This window comes from Elgaria multicarinata, chromosome 11 (genome assembly GCF_023053635.1).
Source record: "Elgaria multicarinata webbii isolate HBS135686 ecotype San Diego chromosome 11, rElgMul1.1.pri, whole genome shotgun sequence".
In the NCBI taxonomy this organism is placed as follows: Eukaryota; Metazoa; Chordata; class Lepidosauria; order Squamata; family Anguidae; genus Elgaria; species Elgaria multicarinata.
In genome coordinates this window covers 19,219,548-19,242,803 of record NC_086181.1, presented here as the reverse complement: position 1 = coordinate 19,242,803, position 23,256 = coordinate 19,219,548, and the positions used below count along the sequence as shown (strand labels likewise).

Sequence of the window (23,256 nt, the reverse complement as noted above, 5' to 3'; positions counted from 1 at the left end):
CTTTAACCATGGTGGTTAAGCCAGAAATCCAGGCTGTATTGAGAAGACACCTTAAACCATGGCTTTAACTACAGTGAATAAAGGGGGGGAACACCCTTATTTACCATGGTTAAAGCCATGGAAAGGGTTTTTCAAGAAGATCCAAGTGGGACGGACAGAAGGAGAAAGAATACAGCCTAGGGTCTGAGATAATTTTTATTTCCAGCTATGGAACTCATCAAAGTAGAAGGAAGACAAGTCAGAACTTAGTTCATTTGTTCAGCCTCCTGGCTTGATGTCATCCTGGTTGTTCAGAATCAGGAACATCCAGGCACAAATCACAAACACCTCAGCAAGAACAAGTAGTTGGTTAGTCAGACTTTGAGACATAAGCTGAAAAGAGGATTAAAAAAACAGAGGAGAATCAGGCTCATGTCATGTCTCAACTTCATCAGTAATACATACAGATCCATTTAAAAAAGCATCAGAAGAATTGGGGCCTGGATCATTAGTAGGATCTGCATTTCTGAGGACTTATGTACACTCTTTTACTTCAGAGTTTGTTTACCTAGTTGCCTAGTTGCCTAGTTGATGTGATTCATCAAAATGCATTGGTCAGTGTGCGTACATTTAAAAAATGCAAACATTTCGAAAACAAGTACATTTAAAGACCAAAGCACTCAAAGCCCTGGGTCTGGATGAACGTATCTGTCAGTCTTGGTTTTCCCCACATTTGGATATTTAAAATCTCAAGTTCTTTTTGTGCCAAATATGGAGAACATTGTGAATTTTCATAAATTCTGATCAGAACTGAATGGAAACACAATTCTCACCTGTCCCTAGTCCAGAAAATTGTTGCAGTCACCCTGGGCAAATGCACAGCAGCCAGAAAGGAGGCCACAGAGCTAACTCATGCGGTTCGGGAGGCGGAAAACATAATATCTTTTAAATGCCTCCTGAAGACATACCTATTTACACAGGCTTTCCCTGGTCTTTAATGCAGCTGGTTTTATATTGCCTTTTAACATTTTAATGTTTTAAATTTATACTTATATTTTATGGTTTTTAATTGCGCACCGCCCAGAGAGCTTCGGCTGATGGGCAGTATAAAATGTAATAAACAAAATAAAAATAAACTCCACAGGCAGCCAAAATGGAAGCCTGATTATAAAAATAAAAAGACTTTATGGGGGGGGGGGAGAGATTTTTTAAAAAAATGGTTGCTGTTTCAGGTGAATGATTCCCTCCCTGACCCACATGGCTGTGTCATGCCTGCAAGGGTGGATGGGCTATAGCAGAATGTTCACACGCCAATTTTTATTTTATTTTTTAAATGCCATAACCCCAGTAGTATGGAAACTCAACTGCAGCCTCACACTTAGCTTAAAGCAGAAGAACAATGAACAGGCTGCATTAGGAGCTGCCCATTTGGAGGGACCCTCAGTTTCACTGTGATCAAACCCCACCTGAGATTTCATTGCCCGTATCAGCACAGAAGCCAGGTCGTGTTGGTGTCTGCGTTGCTGGTGAGGGAACACCAACGCCCTCTATCAGCACGCCCAGCTCTGGTACAGCTGTGATAGGACTTGCCACGAAAGACAAAGGGGAAGACACAGTCTGTTTCTAGTTGGAAAGAAAAAGGAAGGAAGGAAGGAAGGAAGGAAGGAAGGAAGGAAGGAAGGAAGGAAGGAAGAGGTTAATTTTTATGCTTCTCCTCCTCCTCCTCCCCCCCCCACTCCTAAGTTTCACCTGTGATAACAAAAGTCCATGATAAAAAAAAAAACTTTGGATTCAGATGAGAGTGAATGCACAATTTTCACTTGTACTTCAGAAAGTGGAGAAACTGTAAGGCAAACTCCTTAACTTCCACGCTGTGTAATAACTCAGTAATAATTTGTAGATGGCAATAATTTGTAGACTACTAACTTGTAAGTTGTGTATTAACTTTCCTCCACTCACACGTCACCTTCGTCTTTCAGTTTGACATTGAGCTGGGGAGTAGTGTTCAGGCCGAAATTCAATAGGTGCATGTTTCTCAGACGCTTGCTTTACACACAGATAATGAATTGCTGCCTGACTCATCCACAAAACACTCAGTGGAAAATGTCCACTGATCAACAATGTCCAGACAGCTGGACAACCATGTGTCGGGTATGTTTTGAGGTGGATTCCTGCATTGAGCAGGGGGTTGGACTCGATGGCCTTATAGGCCCCTTCCAACTCTACTGTTCTATGATTCTATGATTCTAATTCTGTAGATGCAGCTGCTTCCCCAACCATTTGTATCTGATGAATTTCTGCCAGACACATCCATTCAATATATACTGCCCCCAATTGCCTCCTCACAGGAAACATGGAAATGTAGGTTTATTTCTGAGTGTTCTCAGGGGCTTATGAGCACTCAGGCACAGGTCTGTCCAGCACCGAGTGGGTCCACCTGGGCCCATGAGGGCTGGATGCAGGGGCATCGACTGCCTTCACGCACCTGGGTGGACTTTCGCTACATTCCTAAAAACACCAATATGTTTTAGCTTAAAGCTCTTACTGCCAGTAACTTCATTTTGTGCCCAGAGAGCTTCAGCTACTGGGTGGTATAGTGATGTAATGAATTAATAAAGCCTTATGAGAGGCATTTCAACCTTTCAGGACTGAGGTGGGGGTGCTGTGCAAAAGCCGGAAAACAAACCGAATGATCAAACCAAATGATTGAGGGGGAAATGGGGAACCTCAGAGGACCAGGCTGGGATCCCAGGCAGGAAGGATTTGGACCTCAGGCCTGGGGTTTGACCTCTCTCCCATAAATAAATAAATAAATAAATAAATAACCCCTCTCCTTCCCCCCCACCCGCTTATTTGCTCCTCCCTTTTCTGCTCACGGTTGCATAATCTCCACTTCAAGCCAGTTTGGTAGTCCGGAGTCATGGCACACCACGCTTTCCCTTCATTGTGACCCAGTGTGGTGCAGGTTTGGTACGCTTTTCCCTTATAGATGAAAGGGAAGACACAGCCTGTTTCTGAATGAAAAATAATGGGGAGGGGAGAGAGAGGGTGTGAGAACACAGCTGACTTTAAACAGGTCCCATAATTCCCAGGGATCCTGGGTATTGTCATTTGGGGAGTGTTGAGTGTTGCACTGTCTGAACTCCTTTCAGTAGTCCCAATTTTAGAACAGGCAGGGTTGAGGGGGCCACTGGCAAAGTCCAGTATAGTGAGTCCCCTGCTATGCCAGTGTAGGGGTGGGTGAATCTGTCCATTTGCAGTCTGCGTCACTTTCAGATGTGTTTACCCATATTTCTCAATTCCATCCCATTTCACATTAATATGTTACCTTTTGAAGAAAAAAATCCACACTGCAATATATTTAAATACAATTTTCTAAGCCTGTAATCTCTGAAAACATGCATTCTAAAGTGTACTTTGCTACATGATGATGATTGATGATGACGACAAGCCAAGAACTGCAATGGAACAACCAGGAAGTACAAAACCATAGGATAACTAAGTGTCAATCCGTACATTGATCTGTGTGATACAGATCAGGTCAGTTTGTTTTGGAATTCACAAAGATTTAATTCTTGGGCAGGATCTACACTACTGCTTATAAAGGTTTATAAGGGTTATGACAACTGTTCAAGACCAGGACACATTACATATACAGTTTTCATACTGTTTTAAAAGTGTTATATCCTGCTTGGTGTAGATTGGCCCCTGGTGGGCGTTGCCTGGTGGCATGCCTCTGGAATATGGGGAGAACAATCCTGGCCTACCTTATAGGACAATTGTAAGGATTACTGAGTTAAATATATCTTGAAGGTCCTTGGACACTTTAAAACACTATTATTTTTTATGCCCTTCCGAGTCCTTGTTCTCCCTAAGGATAACAAAATTGCTGATGCAGTCATTTCACTTAACCTAATTCTGCCTCTTTGCTGATGCCATTGCAGGAAGTGGAGATTTAGGACAAATACAAAGAAGTGCTTCTTCACACAGCGCATAGTTAAATTATGGACTTCACTACCGCAGGATGCAGTGATGGGCACCAGTTTGGATGGCTTTAAAAGGGGATTGGATAAATTCCTGCAGGAGAAGTCTATCAATGACTACTAGCCCTGATGGTTATGTGCTACCTCCAGTATCCAAGGCAGTAGGCCTATGTGCAACAGTTGCTGGGGAACATGGGGTGGGGGGTGCTGTTGTACTGTGTCCTGCTTCGTTGGTCCCTGGTTGATAGCTGGTTGGCCACTGTGTGAACAGAACGCTGGACTAGATGGATCCTCAGCCTGATCCAGCATGGCACTTCTCCTGTTCATATATTCTTATGAACCTTTCCTTCCCATCATCTCCACTGCCACTAAGCCTCTTACATCCATTTTCTTTTCATAGGCTTGCCTCTGCTCATTCAGGGCAGCCACACTGCACCTTCCACTATTACATGGAGAAAAGCTGGTTTAATTAAGTTCAACATTGATTCATTGTAAGGGTATTGGGCAAGTGAAATGAAGCAATACTCTTCCTTTCCTTTGCACAGAAGGAATGTGTGCATCAGAAGATTGCACTTGTGAGAGATATTCAAAATTGTGGAACGGGGAAGTTCATTTCTCTGTACTGCTGTGCAATTCATGAAATGCATAGGTTTATATGGCCCTGTTATATATTTTGGTATGAGAAGGTCACCATATCCAGCAGTTTAGCACATGGACTTGTCATGAGGAAGATGGTAAGAGTGGGGTGGTTGGCATTGACTCTGCCTAATCAAACACTGAAAACTAGCATTTCTTCTGGCACAAAATTGCTGCCTCAGGAAGAACAGAGGCCCTTTCTACACCTAAAGATTATCCCAGGAAAATGGAGGGATCATCCCTGCCTGTTCCTGGGAACACCTGTGTGTCATTTGGATGCACATCCTTGATCCCGGAATGGATCCGGGATAAATTGCTGGTGTAGACATGCCCATAAACAACACAATCACTAAATGAAAATAAGCTTGAAGCAGATCCCAAGAGAAAAGTGGATATTAATTTAGATTTTTGTTGCTGCTGCTGTTGTTATTGTTGAAACTGGAGAATGAGACCCAGAGAAAAGTTGCTTCTCTCTGCTTTTCTCCTTCCTTACTTGTGATGGTACAAAGAATTAATTTCTTGTCTATGTCGTAGTTATTGGTGGTGGCACACCAAAGCTTCTTATCTCTCCGCCCATCTTCTGTGCAGCTGCTGTAGTTCTTGCCATTGTAGGTGAATGGAAAGACACATTTGGGCATCTCCTTGTTTGTATCCGGTCCTGTGTTAAAGAAGGAGGAGGAGGAGGAGGAGGAGGAGGAGGAGGAGGAGGAGGAGGAGGAGGAGTGATACTGGTAGAGCACAATCTTTGTATATAAAAAGTTTCCAGGGTTCAATCCCTGCCATCTCCAGTTAAAAGCTCCAGGTGGAAGTTGATGAAAAATACCTTTACTGGAGACTCTGCCCATCTATGCAGGCAATACTGAGCTGGAGTAGCCATGGGTCTGTCTCAGTATAAGTGATGTTCACATGGACTCTTAAGGGTGATGTGAAATCAAGGGATGCACATCCATGGGTGAACTACACAATGGTGTAGGCACAGGAGCTATTTAATATTTATTTCTCACATTTACAATCCTCTTCTGTTGACATATGGAAGCTCAAAGTATATTAAGCCGTTAAATCATAACTCATATAACAAAACAAAATCCCATACAAAAAAAAACAAACCCAAAAGAGAAGCACAGTCACAAAAATACCATGTACATGACAATATCATTATTTTCACATTATAATGCCCAATCCAATTCCATCACAAAAAAAGCATCACAAGCTACCCAACCCAATTCCATCACACACACAAAAACATCAAGAGATGCCCCAACCCATGACACCAAGGAAGACCCAACACATTAAGTAGTAGAAGACTAGACGACAAGAGTTCATGACATTCTGGGCTACGCCAGAAGACTCTACGGATGAGAACAATTAACAGAAACATTAATTGCACAGGAGATCCCAGGGGCAGGGAGGGAAGATCCCTGCATTTCCCTGGGATAACCGGGATGGCTTTAATCCCAACTTTTTCCATGGTCTCGGGATTGTCCTGAGACCGTGGGAGGCCATCCCAGTTTCATCCAGGCTCCTCGCAAGTAAACATGAGGAGCTGGGAACTAGCCATGGGGCATGGAGCTCCTCAGGAACTCCATACCCATTGAGGGTGGGGGTAGGAGGAGCGAAATAATTTTTTTAAAAAAACAAAACACCTTACCTTTATCATTGGAGCGTCGTGCAATCATCTTCAATTTTAAAAAATGGCGGGCGCAACGTCCTTCTTCCTCCCAAGACGTCGCATGCCACGTGTGGACGAGGGGGAGGATCTCGCAATCAGCATATCGCGAAATCCTTCCCCTCCCCTCCCCTGGTGTAGACATGCCCTGGGTTTCTGAACAGCACCCCCTTCCTCTTGTTCTGTTCCCTTATTGAGGAGAGGAAAAGAACTGTGGCTGCAAACACTTGAGGATGAAATAGGATTCCATGATGCAGAATGGGAACAATGAAATTAATTTTCACCCAAGGAAGGCAGTATTCCCGCTTGCCAGAGATGGACCCCTCCCCAACCAACAAAAACACATGTGCTGCTCTTCTCCTACCTGTGATATTACAGTACATCCATTTCTTGTCCACATCATAATTGCCGGTGGTGGCACACCAATGTTTTCCATCACTCATGCCGTCAGGGGTGCATGAACTATAGGAGTTGTTCTTGTAGGTGAATGGGAAGACACAAGATGGGCTCTCTACCTTTGGATCTGGTCCTATATTTTAAAATAAAAAGAAGGGTGGGACAAAAAGTTGTGGAATGTTGGACTAAGTGGACTCTCGCTCTGATCCAGCATGGCACTTCTTCTGTTCTTCTGTTCTTAAAAGACGCCTCAAGAACTCTCCTTAGCTACAAATGTTCCACGCTGTATTATTTCCCCACTGATGAAGATGGGGCTTGTATTTTTTTTATAATTAGAGAATGAGTCGCTGCTCTTAAACCAACACAAGGGCTTTTTGCTTTTCTCCTCCTACCTGTGACATTACAGTACACCCATTTTTTATCCACATCATAGTTGCTTGTAGTGGCGCACCAGCATTTCCCATCACGCATACCCTCTGTAGTACATGTACTATAGGACACGCCCTTGTAGATGAATGGGAAGATGCAAGATGGACCCTCTATGTTTGGATCTGGCCCTGAGAAAAAGGAGATTGTGAGGATTTGTGGAACACCTGGAGCAGAGGGAGTTGCCATTTTAGGTTCCTACAGTCATGATATCACATCAGCAGAGAACAATGCATATTTACCCCAGAGTGGAGGACATACAATCTCAACATGGATGGATGTTGTAGGTAAGGACTGGGAACACTGCTTATGTCCACCTATGCCTGCCATAACCCTAACCAACTTAGCCCTCAGTAGCATTACACCATGCTCACAAAGGCCTTTATGCTCCCCCCATTATGAGGTGGGCCTCGAACATGCTCTACCCTAGACAATGGTCTTCCTTAACTCAGCTAGAGTAGGGGTGAATGGGAAAGAAACTTCTGCATCATTGTTGTCAATACAGACTGATAAAAATGATGGTGAATTCAAGAGCTAAGCCAGTCTTCCCCAGCTTGGTGCCCTCCAGGCATTTTAGACTTCAGCTCCCAACAGCCCCAGCCAGCATGGCGAATGGTCAGGAATTCTGGGAATTCTAGTCCAAAACATCTGAAGGGCACTACTTTGGGAAAGGATGCTCTAAACCCTGTCACTATGGAGGAGGTAGAATCAGAACAGAAATTCCATTATACCTCTCCATTCAACAGGGTTGAAGACTCTGATTTTGGAGCTCGTCGAAGGAATAACCATCATCAGGGAGGCATCCTCCACTGAGAGAGAAGGTGGACATTTATACCTTGTGTGGTGCCCTAACATTTCTTCCCCCTGTTGCTATTTGAGAAAAAGAACATCTCTCTCAATAGAGGAATGCAAAGGGGTCAGAGACTAGATTTCCCACAGCAAAATCTGGTGGACTGAGGGGGCAACTTGGGCTGCACACTGCCTTCCAGTTTTGCCAATGGTATGATTAACATCCACTTCATCTACTTCCCCTGATATTACCGGAGTCATGGCAGTACGTCCATTTATTGTCAGCATCATAGCTGCTGGTGGTGGCACACCAGAACCTCCCATCCCTCCGCCCATCTGCAGTGCAGCTGAGGTAAAACTTTCCATTGTAGATGAATGGGAAGACACAAGGTAGGCTTTTCACATTTTCATCGGGTCCTGGTTTTTAAATGAATAGAACAGAGAAGAAACATCCTTAAAGAGTACAACACTCCCTCTTAGTCTTATCACTCTATTCAAATCATAGAATCATAGAGTTGGAAGGGGCCTAAAAGGCCATCGAGTCCAACAACCTGCTCAATGCAGGAAACCACTTTGGTTGTCCAGCTGCCTCTTGAATGCCTCTAGTGTGGGAGAGCCCACAACCTCCCTAGGTAATTGGTTCCATTGTCATACAGCTCTAACAGTCAGGAAGTTTTTCCTGATGCCCAGCCGGAATCTGACTTCCTGTAACTTGAGCCCATTATTCCATGTCCTGCACTCTGGGAGGATCGAGAAGAGATCCTGGCCCTCCTCTCAGAGGTTGTAACACCACCCACTTTAGAGGGGTAAATAGGGACTGTAAAATTCACAAACGACAACCAAATGTGGACTTCCCCCCTCTCCACACAGCCAATCCCCTCCAGCACCTTTAGACAGCTACAGCAGGAACCATATTTAGCCAGCCTCCATTCTTTGACCATACTGGATTCCCTCCTCTAAATCTAATGCACATGTGCTGCTCTCCTCCTACCTGTGACATTGCAGTACATCCATTTCTTATCTCTGTCATAGTTGCTGGTGGTGGCACACCAGAGTTTCCCATCACTCAAGCCCTCACTAGTACAAGTGCTGTAGGACTCGTTCTTGTAGGTGAATGGGAAGAGGCAAGTCGGACTCTCTGCCATTGGATCTGGCCCTGGATTTTGAAATAAAAAGATGGGTACAAAGCGCATCAGTAGCACCTGTATGAGTAGCAGAAACTTCCATCAGAGGAAGATATGGCATCTGCAAATCTGAAAAACACCTGCAGCATTTAGGAAAGCTGGAATGCCCTGCTTATGTGAGCCTCAAACATTTCTTTCTTTCATCTATTGCTATTTTAAATAGGGGAGAAATCCTATGACCCCTAGACAGAGGGCATAGGTTTGAAAGGCTTACCTGCTCGGAGGACAAACCTTGGAGCCAGTAAACCATGCTCCCCACCCTTTTCCCCTCACAGTCAGCACAGAGAGGACCATGCTGGGCCGGCCTCTCCATAGAAACATGAGTATGGAGATGGGGAAAAGGGGGTGGTCCAAGAGCAGAGAGGGGAGGAGACCAGGGAAGTGGCCTTAACACGTTTGCCCCAACCTAATTCCGTCCCACTCTGTTTGCCCCAACCTCCTTCCGATCTAGCAAAAACACAGGAGGAGGAGCATGGAGGCAAGGAATGCCACCCTGCATTAGGATACTTGGCAGCCTTCAGCTTCAGAGGCTGCCAACTATCAACATAAGATTGCACCCTAATGTCACGTTTCTCAGAAAACTCCTGCTTTCGATGGGAGGCAAATGACAAGGCCTGCTAGGTAATCCACAAAGCTTTTATTAAGCAATAAACACCTCTTCTACCTGAAGCGAGTCTAATCTCTTGGAAACTTCCCCCTAGGCAAAACTATGCAAACTAAGCGAGACAATTGTCCAATCAAGGAGAACAGGAAGCCTCTTCTCGAATGCCCGTAACTTCAGAGAGCCTGGTGCGGAGGCAGGTTCTGGCACAATCCTAGTCGGACTGACTTTCTCACGCCTTCCTTCCACTCCGTGCATTTTAACTTCTGGCAGACCCTAACATCAGCTAGCTTGTTGGGGCACTCTCCTCTTGAAGAAAGCTTACTTCCCACTGAGTGTGTAGAATTTGGCCTTGAGGAGATAAGCTCTGGAGAGGGCTGACTCCCAGATGGGGTATCGCCTGTGAGAGCTTCCTCCCCCACTGGTACAGGCTGGCTGGTGTCTGGCGCTGCCTTCTCTAGTTCTGAATCTCATTCTAATTGATTATCTGAAACACCTTCTCCCAAAACAGGCGCAGTAGGGTTAGACATGACACTCGCTTTTCATTCCCAATACCAGAAGCATATGTGAATGGGCAGAAAGCATTTTGGGTTTGGGGGAGTAAATGACAGTCATGGGGAGGATTTAGTGATGCTCATCCATGCACACATTTTCTTTTAAAACTGGACCCACCCGTTCTACAAAAGTGGGGAAGTGTCATATATAAATAAAGGGAAATGATGCTTTCAGCACATAGTTTGGCCCTCCTTGTACCGCATTTGGGAAGAGGGTTCAGAAAGATGGGCTTCCTCTCACCACTAATCCTCTTTCTGCTCCTCCAGCCCTTCCTGTCTGAAGGCTCACAGTACGACCATTGCAAGTCCACATTATCGTTTTCTTGTGAGCGAGCCCCAGGGTTTCTTGCCAGACATTCCATCTGTTGTGCAGGAGAAGCAAAACTTATGGTTGCAGATGAAAGAAAGACACCTACTTCCTTAGGAGCTTCATCCGGTCCTGAGCCGAGGAAGGGAAGCAAAGACTGAGGTGACCTGCTCTTGAGAAATGTTGGTGCACTAAGCATGAACTGCAATGTACTCCGATGGATGGAGCATCGGGCTTGGATGCAGCACGACGCCAGTTCACAAAACCAAAGGTCATTATGCAGACATCTCACAAGCAGAGGTGGCCCTGTGCACACGGTGTGTCACAGATTCCAATTGTAATTTTATGCATTGTCAGAAACCTTCCTCCCCATGGAGAGATGTGTATTACCAACTTGCAAAGCACGAGAGAAAACAAAGGACTCATTCATGCATCATGTGCACTAAAGGTGCTATGATACTATGCATGGTGCGCAGGGATGTTTGGGCAATTGGATCTTTGCCAATTCCAATATAAATGGAAGTGATTCACAACATTCGAGCTAAAGTGCATATTGGAACTTAGTTATCCACCAGCTTTCACACTTCCTGGATGTTTTGACTCCGTTCTCAGCTCAAAAAAAAAAAAAAAAGGATCAACATGCATTTTAGATTATGTATTTTGAAAGAAAATATGTTTTAAAAACCATATTTAAATGTGTACTTCAATGTGATTTTTTGTGGAGATCAATTGATGGGCAAACACACGTGAAAAGGACACAGAATGCAAATAGACCGATTCACTCATCCTTAGCATGGACTGAACAGGTGGGAGAGCAATTAAGGAATTTGTTTTCTCCAGCCTATATAACATAGATTGTACCTCCTGGATGATTTTGTGGTCAAAGCTTCATTTATCACCACCATGCACCAAGAGTTATAGGGTTCTGTGCAAGTGTAGGCAGGATTTGCATAACCGTGGACCCAGGGGACTCTAGTAAGACCCCTCTTTCAACCAAAATCCTGGAGTATTATTCCACACAATTGTATTGCGTAGACTTACCCATCTCTAGTTACGGAAAAGCCCCTCACTTCAACAAGTGGTTTTGATACCTACGTAGTCTGTCCAAATTATAATTTTGAAGCCTTAAGTGCTTGGGATGTAAGCGCCAGTTTGTATATGAAAACATCCATTGATTTCTTCCATCATGTCATTACTCAACTCAAAGACTGTGCACCACAAATGGGAAACAAATGTTTATTTGCAATGGGGGAAAAAACTTTTCATACCTTGTCCTTGCCAAAGAGTACTTTGCATTGTATTTGATATTTGGTAGAGGGACTTTGGTCAGCCTCCATTCCCTGATCACATTGGGGCCCACTCCTTCTAAATCAGCAAAACAAAAAGTCCTCCTCTCCTCCTACCTGTGACGTTACAGTACATCCTTTTCCGATCCATGTCATAGCTGCTGGTGGTGGCACACCAGAGTTTCCCATCTCTCCTGCCATCACTAGTGCATGCGCTGTAGGACCTCCCCTTGTAGATAAATGGGAAGACACAAGGTGGATTCTCTACCTCGGGCCCCGGCTTTACCTCTGGCTCTGAGTTGTAAAATGAAATGGAAAGAAAGCGGGTGTAAGCTTTTGTGGATCACCTGGATCAGAAGCAGATGTTATTTTTGAATTCCTCAAAGAAAACATGGCATTAACAAGGAAGAGGAAAGGAACCTCTCATGCAAGCACTGAGTCATTACTGACTCTTGGAGGGACGCCAGCTTTCGCTGATGTTTTCTTGGCAGGCCTTATAGCGGGGTGGTTTGCCATTGCCTTCCCCGGCCGTTATTACCTTTCCCCCAGCTAACTGGGTACTCATTTTACCAACCTCAGGAGGATGGAAGGCTGAGTCAACCCAAGCCGGCTGCCTGAAACCAGCTTCCGCTGGGATCGAACTCAGGCCGTGGGGAGAGTTTCAGCTGCAGAAACTGCTGCTTTACCACTCTGCGCCACACGAGGCTCGGCATTCACAAACACCCACACAAAACACCTGGCTGAAATTTCTAGATGAAATTGTCTGATGTTTTGCTGCCCAAACGGTTATTCCTGCCTCCCTACTGCTGACTACACCTATATATTCTAACTATACCTATATATTTTAAATATGTGTATATTTTAAATAACTCTTTTAGCCTGTTCCTATAATGAACAAATGACTGTGATTTTATGGTTTTAAATTAATGATTGTGGTTATTGTTTCTATTGGGTCTGTGACCGCATAATAAAAATGTATGTTTGTATTGTAAGTAAATACCAGCATCTTGCAAGACAGAAGAACTCAATGGACCCAGGAACTCAAGGCCCCTGAACCAAATGTGAAAAGCTGAGAGTGCACATGGATACACAAGGTTCCCCTGCCGTTTTTTACCAATGAAATCCGTAATCTTCAGCCAGACGGTTTCCTCAAAAGCCAAGTGTTGATTCTCCCTATAGGGCTTTGTGTCTATTTTTCCACCTCCTACCTTCTGACTCCTCTGATTCTTCTGGACAAAACTTCCATTTTTTGTCAGCGTCATAGTTGCTGGTGGTGGCACACCAGAGCCTCCTATCCCTGCGCCCATCCACAGTGCAGCTGCGGTAATTCTTGCCCTCATATGTAAATGGAAAGACGCACGTCGAACTTTCCACAGTCACATCAGGTCCTGTTTTGTAACCTTAAAAAAGAAATAGAATAAAAGCCCTGGAGGATTTGCAATTTATGCAAGAGTAGCCTTGCAACAGACAGAGCACTGGTCTCACCTTGCATCCCCCTCTGAGGAACGAACTCATTGATATACAGGGGTGGGGAGCAGCTGTCACCTCATGTTTCCTTCTCTCCTTTTCCAAGTAGAGTGTAGTATAGCTAAACTTGTGAACTTGTACTGAATGTCCGCACACGCACACACACGCACACACACACACACACACACACACACACACTCACAATTGGCTGCTATAGGAGGAAATTCACAGAGCAATGGCACCATGCAATGACACCATGCAAGGAATTGACCCTGTTCAGATGACATGCTAGTCCACGGTGGTTAAGCATTTTGAGCTAGACATTATGGCTTAGCGTGTTGTGTGAACCATTCCTAACCGCGGTGGCTACATAATCACAGTTTAAACATACTCGCGCACCATTTACTACAAAAGGGTTAGCGATCTAACGATGACTTAGTGTATTGTCTGAAAAAGGTCCGCCATGGCTTAGCATGTTGTCTGAACAGGCCCATTGGGGAGAGAGAGAGAGAGAGAGAGAGAGAGAGATTAAACCTGCACCCAGCCTATCCCTTTTGCAAATGAGGCCTCCCATGTCCATGTCATTGGGGCAATTTCATGGTGAAACACACAGAACTGTTACCATCACATATAGTTGGATCTCAGCATGTTGCACTGATGAACATGGTTCTGAAAGTCATGCTGCCTTTCACTGCCAAGCGTATGTCACGTGTTCTCCTGTTTCCCCTACCTGAAGGCTCACAGTATGTCCATTGTAAGTCAGCATCATAGTTTCTGGTAAGGGAGCACCAGGGCCTCCTGTTAGAAATCCCATCTGTTGTGCATGATGAGTAGGATGTACGGTTGAAGATGAAAGGAAAGACACAAGGGCCCTTGGGGCTGGCATCTAGTCCTGAGCAGAGGAGGAGAGGCAAAGGCAGAGATCAACTTACTCTTAGTAGTAGAGTGACCTAACGACAATTTCTGGCCAAATTGTGCACATTTTGATACAAGTCTGACATTTGATATGGTGGTATTTATGACCATGTAGATTAAAATTAGATATAGGGGCATCTCAGGAAATCATCGTAATGGTCACCATTTTGGAAAATGGCGCCCAAAATCCAGTTTTCGCACAATAGCTCTGTTATTTGTAATCTCACAGAAAAGATGTCTCAGTACAAAATTAAAGAGCATTACATTTGCTACAAAAAACTCATAATCAATCTTTTCATGGGGACAACCCTTGCCGAGATATTAAGGTTTTATTCATACCCATCACAATGTGTATGATTTTGATGCTAAGCCGCTCTACTATAGGCAAATGTTGGTACAATAAGCATGAAGACAGGTGTACTCCACAGTGAATAAAGTGTTGGACTTGGATTTGGGGAGGTGCAAATTTTATCTCAGCCAGTTTTATTTCTCATTTATTTTTAAAACTTATATCCAGCTTTACTCTCCCCCTCCCCAAAAAAGGAACTCAAGGCATCTAACAATTGTAATGGGGGGAGGGGGAATCATACAACACTTAAAAACCTGTATCACATCCCACCCATCCTAAAAGCAATAACCAAAGAACCTCAGTTTTAACATAATAAATAAGTAAATAAATAAATGGTTCCTGGGAACTGCAGAGACAACTGGGATAGGATTGAACATAATCAAGAGAGTGTCCTGTCGAAATGCAATAGGGTGAAGTAATCTGCTGCAGGCTGCACCATGGGGTGGAATAGATGAAGGCAGGAATTGGTGTCTGAATGGTGCCGCAAGACTTTAATGTGTCCACAGTAGTGTACAGGCAACATCTGGGCTCTGCTTCATAGAATCATAGAGTTGGAAGGGACCTACAAGGCCATCGAGTCCAACCCCCTGCTCAATGAAGGAATCCACCTTAAAGCACACCTGACGGATGGCTGTCCAGCTGCCTCTTGAATGCCTCTGGTGTGGGAGAGGCCACGAACTCCCTTGGTAACTGGTTCCATTGTCGTACTGCTTTAACACTCAGGAAGTTTTTCCTGATGTCCAGCCGGAATCTGGCTTCTTGTAACTTGGGCTCATTATTCCATGTCCTGCACTCTGGGAGGATTGAAAAGAGATCCTGGCCCTCCTCTGTGTGACAACCTTTCAAGTATTTGAAGAGTGCTATCCTGTCTCCCCTCAATCTTCTCTTCTCCAGACTAAACATGACTAGTTCTTTCAGTCTCTCCTCATAGGGCTTTGTTTCCAAACCCCTGATCATCCTCATTGCCCTTCTCTGAACACGATCCAGCATGTCTGCATCCTTATTGAAGTGTGGAGCGCAGAACTGGATGCAATACTCAAGATGAGGTCTAACCAGTGCTGAATAGAGGGGAACCAGCACCTTGCACGATTTGGAAGCTTCTATTAATGCAGCCCAAAATAGCATTTGCTTTTTTTGCAACTACATCACACTGTTGGCTCACACTCAGCTTGTGATCAGATGTCAAAATGCCTTGGCCTGGCACAGCATCTGGATCTGCCCCAGCTGTAGCTAACAGGTTTTATTCTATGTATTATTTGGCCAGACCTGTTTAGCCTGACAGCAGGTGAACTGTGATGTATCTCTTGCAATTCATTTCCTGGCAGTTATTCTCTTAATCTTGACTAAACATTTTCTCTCCCCGCCGCCCCCGCAAGCCTGCCTTAATAATAAAACTAATGTATCTAACTGCTGTCTTGGAGATTTTCATCTCCTATTTCTTTCTGGAGTACCCATTATAATAGCAGTCATATTCTACCACCAATTCTCTTACTGGTGTCTGGACAGTAGCTCCACTTAAGGTCCCTGTCATAGTTTCTTGTGGTAGCACACCAGAAGCCATCTTTCTCCTCTTTGGTACAAGTAAAGAATGTCCGGTTCTTGTAGACGAAGGGGAAAATGCAGGAATCACCTCCCGAGTTGCCTCCATGCTCTGAAAATGTGGGGAGGATGGGTTTAGATCAGGGTAAGCAGCCTTTTGGGCCATGGGTAGATAGGGCAATTTAAGAAACTGCCCTGGTCACCATCACAAAATGGCTGTGGCAAACAACATGTAACCTAACAACAACAATAATAATAGTAATAGTAATAATTTATTTCTTACCCGCCTCTCCACTTGGATCGAGGAGGGGAATAACAATGAATATAAAACACATAAAAAACTGATTAAAACATAGCATACATGATTAAAACATCTTTAAAACATCCTAAAAACTTTCTAAAATTTCACTGGGTAGGCCTGCCAGAATAGATCAGTCTTTATTGCTTTTTAAATTCTGCATTTGGGGAAATCGCAGGGGTCCGCACACCTGAAGTGCAATGGATGAGCCTCACCCTGGGAAAACCTCCTTCATGATCAAGGTGTCTGCCCTGCCAGGGAAGACTGAGTACAAGGCCAAAGAGGGGTCTGAGCCCAATACATTAAATTCCTTTGAACCCATAGTTTTCAGCACCAATGGGGGAGGAGGAAGGTGGGGGGAGTGGGCACGTTGGTGGACACCAAAGCTAGATCTACACTACTGATTTTTATTAGTATTGAAGTGGACTGATAACTCTTGGGGCACAATCCGCATTCCATATACCTAGGGTGACCATACAAAAAGGAGACCATACCTTCAACAGTTGTAAAAGAAAGGCAATTTCAGCAGGTGGCATTTGTATGCATGCAGCACCTGGTAAAATTCCCTCTTCATCACAACAGTTAAAGCTGCAGGAGCCCTTCCCTCTTTTGTATCTGGTCACACTACAAAACAGGGCAGGGCTCCTGCAGCTTTAACTATTGGGATGGAATTTCACCAGGGTTCTAGACCACTCACCTTGAAGAGAGCAGTGCTTCCATTGGCCATCCCTGTCGTAGTTAGCAGTTGTGCTGCACCACAGCTGCTCATCAACAGCCCCATCCTTGGTGCACGATGAGTAGGATTTCCCATCAAAAACAAAGGGGAAGATGCAGGTGGGAGAATCTGTGTGCAGGGGTGGGGGGAGAGTGAGGAAATTGAAGGGGGAATCAAGATTAGCTCATCTAAGCATCACAGCACAGTAGAAGTATCTGGAATCCTGCTAATGAGCTATTGGGTGATGACAGGGAAAGGAAGACCCTATCTGGCTCCCTGCTTCCCTTCCCGATCAGTTGACTGGCGAATTCCCACATCTTTAAACAGGACTACATATGGGCAGCCCCAACTGTTTGGTTCAGGGTGTGGAATCACATGTGCAGCATCCATTTGCAAGCACAATGCTTTATCCATCCAGGGATAAGCTTGCAGAATTTTCTTTTGCATGCCTTTATTACCTTAATTGGATCAAGCATGGAGGTTACAAGTGCCTTCTTCCACACACAAAAAAACCCATGTGTAGATTCCTTCTGGAGATCTGTGATTTCAACAGCACTAAAATGCAATGAACTTTCTCTAGATTGCATCCAAACAGTGCAGTCCAAAGTTGGCCTATTCCCTTGAGTCTTGGGGAGCTTTCTGCAAAGTCATATCAGCTGCAGGTGTGGCGTTTCACCTTCTTTGAGATAAGCAAGCTTCTGCTTGCATGAAATTCCATATAGACCTCATGCACTGGGGGAGAGGGTTGAATCAATGGATTATATCTGATGGTATCCTTCTGACAATGATTATTTTTCCCTCCCCCTGCAGCCCACTGTGTGCATGCCAAAATATGGTATGGAGGATTGGGAGATCATCTAGAGCAGATTCTGGGGGCATGTGAAGGGCTACATCTGATTGAGCAAGTAAAAGTCAGCTGATTTAACATCAGATTTAACTCATTAATTGCAGGGAAGTTAATGACATTCGCAAGAAAAACAATTTCATTAAATATACATTAAAATATATGTAAAAGAGGAGGAAACCTACGTTATAAATGAAATGTGCATTACAAATTTCAGCTATATTGTCGTTCAACTGTGTAAGTTTATTTCAAGTTAATTTATTTTATTTCTACTTCTCTCCCACCTTTCAACCAACAGGTCTCAAAGCAGCTTGTGACAAAACTCAACATCTGTAACAATCAGTACAAACTATACTCAGTAAGACAATACCTTAGAACAGTTTTTTTAAAAATCCAATTCAATTTCTAAAAACATTCCCCGCATTCAATTCGGCAGAATAAAAGGGATTAAGGCAAGCCACCTTCCTTCAGTCCCTTGGAAAAATAAAGAGAAGCTGAATTCCATTGTCTCCGTGTAAAAAGAGAAAGTGAACTAGGGACATAGAAGAGAAGTCTCACCAAAGGCAGCAATGGGGGAAGAAGATAGGATGTTACACAGGGAAATTCTCATCAGCCATCACATTTGTTTCAGTGAATAAAATCTAGACAACCTAGCCCATGCCCCAGGCCAACCAGAAACTAGCTTTGAAGTCCCCAATATCCCTTGAAGAAACATATCCAGTCCTCCATAATGGTTCTTTGAAGACACAGGTTGAGAATCTAGAAGCATCTCTTGGCACCAGCATTACCTTGGCCAGCTGTACAAACTGGCATAAGAGGGCAGCCAAACATAAGGAAGGCCAGGAAGGGAAACATCTCTCCTTTAGCTGGTTGGTAAGTCTGTAGAAAGTGAACGATGACCTGATCTCCTCACTAAATAACCTCCTTTCGGCCTCTCCCCACATCTCCTCGACAACCAAACTGGGCATTACCTCCCTCTGGGTGGAACAGCAGCAAAGGAATTTCTCTTCTCCTCCTCTCCTGCAGAGCAGCCATGGCTGTTTGCCATTTTCTTTAGGAGCTCCGGTCAGGTCACCACAGGCTGGTGATTGTGGGTGGAATGACGGGATGGATTATGATCCCAGAATTTCCCACTGCCTCCAATGAGCTGCTGTTTAGACACCCCTTTCCCAAATGTGGGTCCTCAGATGCTTGTTGGACCACAACTCCCCTCATCCCCAGCCAACATGGCCAATCGTCAGGGATGTGACTTGTAGTCCAACAACTTCAGGGGACCTAGGGTCGGAAAGGGCTGCTCTAGCTGATTCTGATTCTAATCCCCTATTAAAGTCCAGCCATCTGCTCCTGACTCCCCCAGGGTAGGGTGACCGTATGAAAAGGAGGACAGGGCTCCTGTATTTTTAACAGTTGTATTGAAAAGGGAGTTTCAGCAGGTGTCTTTTGTATATATGGAGAACCTGGTGAAATTCCCTCTTCATCACAACAGTTAAAGCTGAAGGTGCCCTGCCCTCTTTTAAATCTGGTCACTCTAGTATAGCTCCTGCAGCTTTAATTGTTGTGATGAAAAGGAAATTTCACCAGGTTCTCCATATATACAAATGACACCTGCTGAAATTCCCTTTTCTATGCAACTGTTGAAGATACAGGAGCCCTTTCCTCCTTTTCATATGGTCACCCTACCCCAGGGCCACTTGGTGTTACCAAGATGTAGGGGTTATTGTTCTACTGGTCAAGCTATTGTTGAACGCACCAACCGTACCTTGAAAGAGCATTTATACAAATAAAAACAAAAAGCCGGGATCCCCATTGGTTTGGGCTCCCGCCAGGAATGGCTGGCAAAAGTGTTGTTCACTATTAACCATTTGAATGTTCTCCTACCAACTAATACTACCAGATTACAACAACATTTCCAAATGCATACCCCTTTGCTGCAGCCGCTGGTCACGTACCGGCAGCTACCTAATCCTGTCTGGCACAGCCCTGTCCCCTTGATCACTTGGGGTCGGGGTTATGCTGCTGTACTTACTCCAACAGGACCAGTGTGGGTTCCAGCACGGTGTATGAAGCCCTGGAAAGAGAATAACACATGTGCTAGAATGGTAAATTGCTCTATTCACCGTCCACTAAAAGGTTGTTTGTCCCCAGGGCCTTCTTTGTGGAATTGTTCAAAGATAGAAAATGTAACAAGTAACTATGGACACATTATATTGCCAATTGGATGGTTTTTCACATGTGCGTCTCGTACTTATAATTATGTACCAGCTAATATAACCTTAACACAATGTTGTCTTAGTCGCTTGACAGTGATTCTACCACCCCGGCCTACTAAAAGCACTCGACAGAAAAGAGAGACTGAGACTATGAGTGCAGTTTGTGATGGAAATGTTACTGTTATGAGTCCAGCAGAGTATATCTCCCTGGCTATGAGTCTTGTCGGGGTTCCTGGATTGGCTGTGGGAAATGCCAAACAACCTGGGCATCTGGCATGTTTACTAGCAAAGACAATTAACAGTACTTCCATTGCTATTGGACTTTTGATTCAAGAACAACAGGATTTAAGACATGCTATACTGGACAATCGAGCTGCAATTGACTTTTTGTTGTTACAAAGACATCTTGGCTGCGAAGCTGTGGAAAATATGTGCTGTTTCAATCTCACAGACAATAGTAACCAAATTCAACACCAACTAGACTTACTTAAAACATATGCACATGCAGTTAAACAAGATATTGCACCTGAGTGGTGGAAGTTTTTATGGTCCTGGTTTCCAACAGGATGGTTCAAAACTATATTTCAATATGCTGTATTGATTGTATTTTTATTAATCACCTTCTGCTGTTTCATACAATGTATCCCAGGATTACTGTCATGGTGTGTTCCCTCTTGCCGTCCCAGAGCTTCAAAACCAAGCAAACATCAAATTTATTACGCTTACAAGGCTTTACAATTAAAAGAATAAAAAAGGAGGCGATGTAGGGGTTATTGTTGTCCCTCTCTGGCACACATTCAGTATTGGCATACCATGCTGAGATGTGCTGGAACACAAGGACAACAATTATCAAGATAGGCCTTGCTGAGGAACATCTTGGTACTGGCTCACCATGCCTTGGAATGTGCTGACGCAAGAGCCACAGAATACAATACAGTCTTGAAGGCACCATGATCACGCGTTTCCTTAACCCTTATATGGTATATTCATGCTGAACACACACTAACAGCACCTTCTGTGCACGAGGTAATCATGCATTAACATGCTGTACGCAACAACTAATCATAACTTGTAAACAAGAAATGTAACCACTTAGTTCTTAATAAAAACCAGGACGGGACCGCCTGTTTGGGATGCCTCATTTTCATGCAGTTGGACTCCTTGCCAGTTATTTACCACACCAATTGTCATAATTGCTATGTCATGCAGCTAAGCCATACTATGAAGGCTGTGAGCATTTTGTATCATATTGCCATGACATTCTTAAAAGCACTTAGCATGGCCATGTATCCTGACTGTTAGAGCAGTACGACAATGGAACCACTTATCTAGTGAGGCCGTGGGTTCTCCCACACTAGAGGCCTTCAAGAGGCAGCTGGACAACCATCTGTCAGGTATGCTTTAAGGTGGTTTCCTGCATTGAGCAGGGGGTTGGATTCTATGGCCTTATAGGCCCCTTCCAACTCTACTATTCTATCATTCTATGATTCTTTTACAAAGGAGAATCCTTTATTTGAAGGGCTGCCAGAGGACTGTTCTCTATTTGAAGCTGTCTCTATTTGAAGGGCTTCCAGAGGGCTACCGTCTATTTGAAGCCATCCTCTGTTCTGTCTCATTCCACTTTAAAGATTAAAAAATATAACAACTATTTCCCACCAATAGTGAGCCGTCTGAGCAAGCAGGCACATAGATCAGCTGGTCAGAGTCTTCCTCACTGTAGTGAAATGTATTGTAATATATGAACTATTTTAAGCTAACTTAAGGAAGCTCTTGTAAGGGTCCAAATTTTCTGATTCTCTGCATCAGTATTGTTAGTCTGCATGGAGTAAGAGAAGGGTCAGAGTGGGGCCAGATAGACATCAGACACATTCACGATGGCTTTCCAATGATGACGTACAGAAACAACATAATCCAGAGTAGTCATCTAAGGGCTCATCTACACCAAGCAGGATATTCCACTATGAAAGTTGTATGAAAGCGGTATATAAAAGGCAGGAGCCACACTAGTGCTTTATAGCGGTATTGAAGTGTACTGCAGGATCTACACTATTGCTTTATAGTGGTACTGAAATGCACTGACAACTGTTGGGGCCCATGACACACCTACACCAAGCACAGTATGAATGTGGTATGAAAGCAGTAGATGGTATGTGTCAATGGGCCGCAACAGTTGTCAGTGCACTTCAATACTGCTGTAAAGCAGTGGTGTGGCTCCTGCCTCTTATATACTGCTTTCATAGTGGAATATCCTGTTTGGTGTAGATGAGCCCCTAGATGCATGGAGACAATCTTGAGCCAACCCCAGGATAACTGTCGGGTGTAGACACAGCCTAGTTGTGTGGATAATATATACACACTTACGTTGTTTGACCTTTATTGTTATCTTTATTGACCATAATGTTGTTATCTTCCATGATTAATTTAGACAGAATCAATTATGAGCATTTCTATTTCTACAACTGATGTATTGAATTGTGCAGCTAATTGGGCATTTTATTCATGCAGCAACCTAATTATTTAGCAATTATTTAGCATTAATGGTGCAAACATACAATATTGTCCTTACCCAGAATCATATGTATATGTAATCATATTAACTCTGTAGTCTACTTTTCGTGGTCCTTACTTGTTTGAGATCAGGCAGTAAACATAAAGCAAATTGCTAATTGTACTTTCCTTAGGGTCTTCATAATCATGTATGCTGAATACATGAAAGGTGAGGGGCACTGCACTGCTGTTACTACTCCAAAGTTCCACCTGTTGATTGTGCCTGATAATGATGATGATGATGATGATGATATAGATATATTTATTTCTTACCCGTCTCTCCCTCTGGATACCTGAGTTCTATGCTTTAAGGGTGACATCTAGGCTGCAGTATCAGCCTGCACAAGTACTCAGTCAGCTGACCCCAAGGACTAATTCATAACCACCAGGGCCTATATTGCTCCAGCCTCAGAACTTGCTTCTTGATTTGAACAACTCATCTCTGGAGTGAGGACCGTGCTTAAGCCCCTGTTCCATTCCATGTTTGCTACTTTGGATCTTGACCTTTGCCTGGCTTTGACCAAGCACAGATTCTGATTCTTTTGGACTACCAGACAGCTCCCCA

The 23,256-nt window shown here is 44.0% G+C and overlaps 1 protein-coding gene across 1 annotated transcript; it reads right to left on the bottom strand.

Annotated features, from left to right (window-relative positions):
- Window positions 1–208: 208 nt before the first annotated feature.
- On the bottom strand, window positions 209–6,707 carry LOC134406667 (matrix metalloproteinase-9-like). The gene is made up of 5 exons (XM_063138184.1): window positions 6,629–6,707; window positions 5,092–5,256; window positions 2,856–2,993; window positions 1,446–1,602; window positions 209–372 (listed from the first exon to the last, which is right to left on the bottom strand). Exons 1-4 carry the CDS (start codon window positions 6,705–6,707, stop codon window positions 1,466–1,468), a joined length of 519 nt encoding a protein of 172 aa, XP_062994254.1. The 3' UTR covers window positions 209–372; window positions 1,446–1,465.
- Window positions 6,708–23,256: the final 16,549 nt, after the last annotated feature.

Bases quoted from the DNA above. Each gene is read 5' to 3' on its own strand.
- LOC134406667 (XM_063138184.1), bottom strand. From the start codon at position 6,707: ATGAGTGATGGAAAACATTGGTGTGCCACCACCGGCAATTATGATGTG. The intron at 2,994-5,091 runs GTAAGGAAGGAG...TTTTTCATTCAG, and splicing joins AATTCTTTGTACCATCACAA to AAACAGGCTGTGTCTTCCCT. The intron at 1,603-2,855 runs GTGAGCAGAAAA...CTTTCCAACTAG, and splicing joins GAAGTGGAGATTATGCAACC to AAACAGACTGTGTCTTCCCC.